The 9,291-nt window shown below is 45.5% G+C and overlaps 1 protein-coding gene across 2 annotated transcripts; it reads right to left on the reverse strand.

The window, feature by feature from the left end:
• Positions 1–625: 625 nt before the first annotated feature.
• On the reverse strand, positions 626–4,371 carry LOC123997400 (elongation of very long chain fatty acids protein 4-like). Of its 2 annotated transcripts, none has more exons than XM_046301588.1 (8): positions 4,289–4,371; positions 3,807–3,870; positions 3,053–3,240; positions 2,855–2,935; positions 2,705–2,761; positions 2,372–2,486; positions 1,218–1,345; positions 626–878 (listed from the first exon to the last, which is right to left on the reverse strand). In XM_046301588.1, exons 1-8 carry the CDS (start codon positions 4,361–4,363, stop codon positions 711–713), a joined length of 876 nt encoding a protein of 291 aa, XP_046157544.1. In that variant the 5' UTR covers positions 4,364–4,371; the 3' UTR covers positions 626–710. The 2 variants fall into 2 exon arrangements, with proteins under 2 accessions (XP_046157544.1, XP_046157545.1); XM_046301589.1 differs by having other exon boundaries at positions 4,261–4,294.
• Between the last annotated feature and the right edge of the window lie 4,920 nt (positions 4,372–9,291).

The following is a 9,291-nucleotide window of genomic DNA, read 5'->3' on the forward strand; positions in this document are numbered from 1 at the left end:
GCTATAGCACAAAGTGCACGATCCTTGCCTAATTACAAGTTTCAAATAACTAAAGCACAATATATCTTGCTATAATGTGAAATGTATGTGCCCAAGATATAACCAGCAGTACCACATAAAGTAGTGTATACAGATGGAAATTTTCAAGTGGCAGGCAAATTAGATAAGTGGCGAACAGCTCCACTGCAGTTGACACGCTGGTAAGTGAAGCACCAACCATAGACAGACACTGCCCTCTTGTGGGCATTCTCAAATGCTGCGTACAAACCAAATGTTTCACGCTAGCACTCTGAAAAGTAATGCCGCTGAATTGAGAAAACCTGCAAAATGTCTCCTCTAACTCTACACATCAGTTGTATGGCGCATTACGTGACAAACAAAAATACCCATGTCAGTCTCGTTCCTTTCAATGAATGACAAAGATGTATTCATTGGTACACAGCCAGTCAAGGCCATCAATAACACACTGGCCACACACTGGTTGAATCAACGTGGTTTCCACGCAATTGAAATGAAATCACGTCAAACCAATGTGGAGTGGACGTTGAATTGACGTCCGCCCAGTGGGAAGTAGAGACCATAGGGAACATTGTAGAACGCTTCACAAAAACAACGCATCTCCAGATACTGTATTAAAAATGTTTTACATTTGACAGTGAATTTAATTCAGGTACAGCACGACACAGTGAGTGCGTGATTGTCCATAGCCTTTATGTCTTCTTGCTCTTCCTGTTGAGGTAGCTCTGATAGTAGAAGTTGCTGAAGAGAGCAATGAGACTGACACAGTAGGCAAACACCACAGCATTCATGGAGTCTGGGAAGTCACACTCAGTGAAGAGGTTGTAGCCAGTGTGAGTGGTCAACAGGACAAACTGGAGCTGAAACACCAGGCGGCAGAACATTTGTTCGGGTTCAGAAAGTTTCCAGATACGTTATTACACTATATCCATTCATAGTTTAACATGATCTGTTTTGTACCAATACCCTAAGCTCTCAAAGAATCTCATCCACAGACTCAAATGGCAAGTTTCCTGGACACAGATTAAGCCTAGTCCTGGATTAAAAAGCATGCTCAAAGACGTTTCTCCATTGAAGTAGTTTTTTCATCCACGATTAGGCTTAATCTAGGTTCAGGATACGAGGCCCAAGTGCAAGCCTACCCACTTTATGTTTGAGCCCTACTAGATGTATCCCGAGCTGAAGCTAAAGCCACTAACCAGCTGCAGTGAGGTCAGATAGCGCTTCCACCATAAGTACTTCTGCGTGTGAGGCCCCAGGGCAGCCAGTCCGTAGTAAGAGTACATCACGATGTGCACAAAGGTATTGAGCAGGCCGATGAAGAACGCTATGAGGAGACAGAGGAACACGAAACGTCTCGGCCATCTGCTGCACAACCTCTACGTCATGACAGGTTTGGACAATTTGTTATAGGATACCATTGTGATACTATTATGAATATTCTCCCAGGTAATGAGAAGTGCCTACCCGGGAGTTGATAACAAAATGTTATAAGATGTTAATGAAGCAGGTATTGAACAAATCTATGGCATTAACAAGTATGGCCCAGAGTTTTTCCTGGTCAGGACATGTGATTAGGAAAAACTCCTGGGCTGCAGTCCAAACACTCAAAGACACACCCTATCCCCTCCGCCCTCAAATGAAGTGGACACGTCTGACAAGTGTACACTTGCGGGCAAGGGAGGAAGGAATGATTTTTAAATGGACCACCCTTGGCCGGAAATTCATCACTTGTTCATCCCGCGATGATTGTGTTTTCAGCCGCTGGTAGTTTGGGGGTGCTTTATATGCGCTACAGTCAATTAGGAGTGCAAGTCTACTTATATTAAATATATCATTATTAATATACACCTACTGTATGATAGCTAGCAAATTAATTAACTGATGTTAGCCTGCCTAGCTGGAACTTCTGAAGAAGGAAAATGTTCTATTTCAACAATTTCAAAAAGTTAGCCAAACAAAAACATATTTACGAGACGTGTTGGTGCCGTCACGTGCATTAATAGCACAATTTCTAACTTATTTGCATTTGTTTTTACTTACACTTGTATGTTGACTTCTCCATTGATGTTAAGTTTTCGCTGACTTTTCTTAGCGGATGTACAATCGTAGTGAATTGAATTATGGGAATTTTCAGGCCCCGGAGTGAACATAATTGTATACTCGCAAAGACGACTAAAAACGAGGGCTGAGGGGCTTATGTTGCAAACTTCCCTCGCTTGGATAATCATTTGGACCGCCCTCCAAATGGCAACTGGGATTCCCCCAAGGGCATAAGGTGAGGGTAAGTGGACGAGGGTGTATCTTTTAAATGTTTGGACCGCAGCCCTAGTTTTTGTCATGCAAGTCTTACATTGGCCTCCAGCCAGATACTTGACCCCTGCCCACCAGTTGAAGATCATGGTGCCATGGTGATAGACATGCAGGAAAGTCAGCTGACTGTTCTTCTTCCTCAGGATGAAGAACACCTGCCAATTAAGAGTTTGAAATGGGTTTAGAATGGGCTTCCAGTGTTTCTCTTGACTCTGATGCTAATCCTGGCCTGGGCTATATTCATTAGTGCATACTGTAAGAAAAAGTTTTGGAATGGAAAACAAATGTTTGTTAAGTAGTCGCTCCCCATTCCAGTACTTTTTCCTCCGTTTGGTGCCTAGTGAATACGACCCTGATTTTCAATGTGCTTTACCGTGTCAGCCAATTCTATGACCTTGGAGAAGAAAAACCACCAGCATACTTTGGCCATCTGGTGAAGAAACAGAGTTTAGGCCACTTAGGTCAACTATATCAGAGGTCCAATGGTTGTTGTACAATAGGGAGTTTTCAGATGCACTCTCACCCTCATCGCCAGTGGACTAGTGCTGTAATCCACAGGTTGACACAGGTAACTGTAGTTAGACAGCAAGGACGTGACCAAGAACTGCAACATCAAAGCACTTATAAGTCAGGTGAAACATGTCACTATAAAGCATAAGGAGTCCCAGTTCTGTGGCTGCCACAGACATACACATTTTTGACGGGAGTAGGAAAAGCACACCTCGTGGAACATGTAGACAGAGAGGCAGACCATGGCGAAGTTGTAGACAATGAGTACAGCCTTGAGATCAACTGGTTCCCTGCGTTTCATCAGCTTGGGCCCAGCCCAGACCACACCAAGATAGAGGAGGAATATAATGGCCACTGGCATGGGGGAGTAGACCAGTAGCCATGGGTCTGTCCTTTTATCTGAAACACATCACTGTAGTACTAATACGTACGACTGAGTCATATTCACTGGGCACCAAACAGAAGAAAGCAGACAGAAACAGGAAGGGGCAACCTGAACTTGTCCAATAAGAGCCACACATGTTCACTTTCTGTTGCAAGACATTTGGCTACGGTTTGAAACAGAGTGCACTAATGAATACATGAATACATTAGTGCACTAATCAATACATGGATTGATTGTATTTGTAGTAGCCTATATTCCGATATCTGTTGACTGTGTGAGGGAGGCTAGTGATGCATGTTCTACAGTGTGTGTGTCAATTGCAACTAGATAATCTAATTTTCATGTCAGTCCTGTGATGTACTGTGTTCTCGGCCACAAAGCAGCCATTATGTAAGAATTGGCTGTATTGCCAGCTGATACACATCCACCATTTCATTCACTACCCCCTCACACTAGAACAGCACAATGTGACAAGGCCAGTAGGCTTTATTTTCTCCTGATAGGACAGGCTGAAGGAAATGAGTGCACTTTTGATTAACAGTAGCCTATCATAAAGACTGTACACAAATTCTGAAAATACCTCCATTCTCTAAAATCCACTGGCGCATGGACTGAACGCTTTGCCATGTTGAAGCCATTTGACACTGTTGGAACAGAACGTTGGTCATTGATAATTAACGACGGAGGTCAGTCACTCTTTGCATAATCAAGTTGTGAGACAGACCACACAACGACCAAAGTGTAGGATTTACACTTTCCCATTTCGCATTCTATATACCTTGGTCAGTCTGATACAATTCACTGAAATCACCAAACAACTTGTTAATTACTGGCACATGAGAGAGGTGCAGTATAACCTCGATGCATCTGGACTTTAAACATTGTTTTAGTACGCAAGTAATAACATTGTTAGCGTACATTTCATTAGGCTTTCTTGGCGTTTCACGCGCGCCATAAATTCATATAGTTATAAACATCCATATTTGTGAAGATATTTAGGTTGAACTTTTCGCGGGAATAAATAATATACAGACCTGTGCTGCGTGAATGAACTGCACTTACCCGACTAAAGCGTTGGACTAGTGACAGCGCGCGCTCCACACAGCTTTTTGATTGGACAATGCGACAACAGCTCATATAGGCAGGTAACGCAAAGTTCTTCAAGAATATGGAATTCGCAATTCTTATCAGTGATGCCAATTTAGCAATTTTGTTGCTAGATTCAGCAACTTTTCAGAGTACCCTGGCAACTTTTTTTCAAACAGTACCTAGAAACAAATGTAGCTACCTTTAAAAATATATTTGTAACTTTTAGCAACTTTTGAAAAGTGACTCAAACGCTAAAATGCACGCATTTTCTCTCTAAATGACACAAAAACGATTTTTTTCTGTCACACACTCAGTTACAACACACGTGCCTGGCTGCAAAAGTGCATTGTGAGTGACGTCAGCAGCAGAACAGCAGCAATTTCAGCAAATTGCAAATAATTGTTGGCTGACTTCAGCAGCAGTAGCATGGGTTCGATGAGCCAAACCCAATGAATATAGTTGGTAACGAATGTTTGATCATGAACAGAACTTACAACATTAATCAAAAAGTTTAATTCAAAATTGTACAGCCAGAAATACAGAAAAGAGTGGGAGTCTGTACCTGAACAAATGTCAAATCATATTTTTTGCAGATGGCCAGTCAATTTGAGTAACTTTATTGTATATCTTATGTAATGACGCAGTTTTACGTTATCACGCAATGACATCACAACGTCATTTAGCAACTTTTAGCAACAAATCAACCTACCTCTAGCAACACCCTGAAAATCAGTTGGCAACACTGGGGCTGACTGCAGCAGCAGTAGTATGCGTTCGACGAGACAAACCCAATGAATATAGTTGGTCACAAATGTTTGAACTTGAACAGAACTTAAAACATCAATCAACATGTCTCAATCACAATTGTACAACCAGAAGTACAGAAAAGAGTGGGAGTCTGTACCTGAATTTAAAAGGGTGGCTGAAGCCAGTAATTGGGGATGATTGTCAGGCATACTGTGCGTACTGCAAATCAGATATGCTTGAAAAAAATGTATGACATCAAAAAACATTGTGCTACAGCAAAGCATATAAATAAATAAAAACCGAACAACTCCACAACGCAGTCTACATTGATCACAGTTGGTTAAGAAAGTGGATAACTGCAAAAGCGCAGAAGCTACTATGGCAATGGCCATTGCGGAGCATTGTTCGCTGCTAGCATGCGACCATTTAGGTATGGCTTGCAAAGCTGCCTTTTCAGATTCTGTGGCAGCAACAAACTTCCAAATGCACTGGCACCAAGTGCACAGAAATTATTAGGGGAGTACTGACTCCTCATCTTCTCAAAAGGGTAACATCAGATGTGGGGGATGAGAAGTTGACAGAATAAGTTGTATGTTTAAAATAACAACTAAGATATTTCACCCTGAAACTGTATCCCTGTGTGTGAAATGCATTAGACACGTAAGACTATAAGTTGATCATGTGTGCAGTGCAGGCAGGATAGAATTAGAACATTGTGTTCCTTACAGGACATTCTGTCCCCATCCGTGAAGTGGAGAAACTGTTAGGCTTGCAGAAAATCATGAAACATGTTGCAGAATATGATAAAGAATAGGGGTAACAACTTCCGGGTTGGAGCGAGCGGTCGCATCGGCACTTCGCTCCGCAGGTAGTATAACTTTTTCATTACATTTTATTACATTTCATTATAGTACAACGGTTTGATTTGTCTAATCTTAGCAATTTCTTCTTAGCTAGCCACATAGCCGTCTTTGTATCAAAGATAATTGCATAATTATCGTATTTCGTCGTCCTAACGTAGTCTTCACTGCTATTTGCCCAGCAGCTAGCCAGCTAGCCAGCTAGCAAACGCCAACCGATTAGCAGCACTGTAGTAACTATTACACTCAACTGAACGACTTGATTAGTGTAGTGTTAGCTAGCTACATAGCTGTCTTTGCTGTCTTCGTATCCAAGATAATTGTGTAGTTTAGAGTGTGTAGTCTCAGAGTGATTATCTTAATTTACCGAGGTTAGCTAGCCAGCTATTTGTCGTCCTTAACGTAGGTGACTCTGCTAGCTAGCCAACAGCTAGCCAACAGCTAGCCAACGTCTACCGATTAGGACCGATTAGGACACATTTTCATTTCATTTCATTACAGTACAACGGTTTGATTTGTTTGATCGTAGCTAGCTACATAGCCGTCTTTGTATCAAAGATAATTGTGTAGTCTAGAGCGATTTTCTAGGTTAGCTAGCCAGCTATTGTCGTTCTTTTAACGCAACGTAACGTAAAAAACACTGCTAGCTAGCCAGCTAGCCCCCGAATAGCAGCACTGTCGAAACTATTACACTCAACGGAACGACTTGATTAGTGTAGTGTCAACAACGCACCCACTGCCAGCTAGCCTACTTCAGCAGTACTGTATGATTTTAATCATTTTAGTCAATAAGATTCTTGCTACGTAAGCTTAACTTTCTGAACATTCGAGACGTGTAGTCCACTTGTCATTCCAATCCTTTGCATTAGCGTTACCTCTTCTGTAGCCTGTCAACTATGTGTCTGTCTATCCCTGTTCTCTCCTCTCTGCACAGACCATACAAACGCTCCACACCGCGTGGCCGCGGCCACCCTAATCTGGTGGTCCCAGCGCGCACGACCCACGTGGAGTTCCAGGTCTCCGGTAGCCTCTGGAACTGCCGATCTGCGGCCAACAAGGCAGAGTTCATCTCAGCCTATGCCTCCCTCCAGTCCCTCGACTTCTCGGCACCTTCCCCCCCTACTCACAAGGCAGGCAATACGCTCGACCTCATCTTTACTAGATGCTGTTCTTCCACTAACCTCATTGCAACTCCCCTCCAAGTCTCCGACCACTACCTTGTATCCTTTTCCCTCTCGCTCTCATCCAACACCTCCCACACTGCCCCTACTCGGATGGTATCACGCCGTCCCAACCTTCGCTCTCTCTCCCCCGCTACTCTCTCCTCTTCCATCCTATCATCTCTTCCCTCTGCTCAAACCTTCTCCAACCTATCTCCTGATTCTGCCTCCTCAACCCTCCTCTCCTCCCTTTCTGCATCCTTTGACTCTCTATGTCCCCTATCCTCCAGGCCGGCTCGGTCCTTCCCTCCCGCCCCGTGGCTCGATGACTCATTGCGAGCTCACAGAACAGGGCTCCGGGCAGCCGAGCGGAAATGGAGGAAAACTCGCCTCCCTGCGGACCTGGCATCCTTTCACTCCCTCCTCTCTACATTTTCCTCCTCTGTCTCTGCTGCTAAAGCCATTTTCTACCACTCTAAATTCCAAGCATCTGCCTCTAACCCTAGCAAGCTCTTTGCCACCTTCTCCTCCCTCCTGAATCACCCCCCCCCTCCTCCCTCTCTGCAGATGACTTCGTCAACCATTTTGAAAAGAAGGTCGACGACACCCGATCCTCGTTTGCTAAGTCAAACAGCACCGCTGGTTCTGCTCACACTGCCCTACCCTGTGCTCTGACCTCTTTCTCCCCTCTCTCTCCAGATGAAATCTCGCGTCTTGTGACGGCCAGCCGCCCAACAACCTGCCCGCTTGACCCTATTCTCCAGACCATTTCCGGAGACCTTCTCCCTTACCTCACCTCGCTCATCAACTCATCCCTGACCGCTGGCTACGTCCCTTCCGTCTTCAAGAGAGCAAGAGTTGCACCCCGTCCTTGGCCAGCTCTCCCGCTATCTCTCTCTGAATGACCTTCTTGATCCAAATCAGTCAGGTTTCAAGACTAGTCATTCAACTGAGACTGCTCTTCTCTGTATCACGGAGGCGCTCCGCACCGCTAAAGCTAACTCTCTCTCCTCTGCTCTCATCCTTCTAGACCTATCGGCTCCCTTCGATACTGTGAACCATCAGATCCTCCTCTCCACCCTCTCCGAGTTGGGCATCTCCGGCGCGGCCCACGCTTGGATTGCGTCCTACCTGACAGGTCGCTCCTACCAGGTGGCGTGGCGAGAATCTGTCTCCTCACCACGCGCTCTCACCACTGGTGTCCCCCAGGGCTCTGTTCTAGGCCCTCTCCTATTCTCGCTATACACCAAGTCACTTGGCTCTGTCATAACCTCACATGGTCTCTCCTATCATTGCTATGCAGACGACACACAATTAATCTTCTCCTTTCCCCCTTCTGATGACCAGGTGGTGAATCGCATCTCTGCATGTCTGGCAGACATATCAGTGTGGATGACGGATCACCACCTCAAGCTGAACCTCGGCAAGACGGAGCTGCTCTTCCTCCCGGGGAAGGACTGCCCGTTCCATGATCTCGCCATCACGGTTGACAACTCCATTGTGTCCTCCTCCCAGAGCGCTAAGAACCTTGGCGTGATCCTGGACAACACCCTGTCGTTCTCAACTAACATCAAGGCGGTGGCCCGTTCCTGTAGGTTCATGCTCTACAACATCCGCAGAGTACGACCCTGCCTCACACAGGAAGCGGTGCAGGTCCTAATCCAGGCACTTGTCATCTCCCGTCTGGATTACTGCAACTCGCTGTTGGCTGGGCTCCCTGCCTGTGCCATTAAACCCCTACAACTCATCCAGAACGCCGCAGCCCGTCTGGTGTTCAACCTTCCCAAGTTCTCTCACGTCACCCCGCTCCTCCGCTCTCTCCACTGGCTTCCAGTTGAAGCTCGCATCCGCTACAAGACCATGGTGCTTGCCTACGGAGCTGTGAGGGGAACGGCACCTCAGTACCTCCAGGCTCTGATCAGCACTGCGTTCATCCACCTCTGGCCTGCTCGCCTCCCTACCACTGAGGAAGTACAGTTCCTGCTCAGCCCAGTCAAAACTGTTCGCTGCTCTGGCCCCCCAATGGTGGAACAAACTCCCTCACGACGCCAGGACAGCGGAGTCAATCACCACCTTCCGGAGACACCTGAAACCCCACCTCTTTAAGGAATACCTAGGATAGGATAAGTAATCCTTCTCACCCCCCCCTTTAAGATTTAGATGCACTATTGTAAAGTGACTGTTCTACTGGATGTCATAAGGTGAATGC

This window comes from Oncorhynchus gorbuscha, linkage group LG15, assembly GCF_021184085.1.
Source record: "Oncorhynchus gorbuscha isolate QuinsamMale2020 ecotype Even-year linkage group LG15, OgorEven_v1.0, whole genome shotgun sequence".
Lineage (NCBI taxonomy): Eukaryota > Metazoa > Chordata > Actinopteri > Salmoniformes > Salmonidae > Oncorhynchus > Oncorhynchus gorbuscha.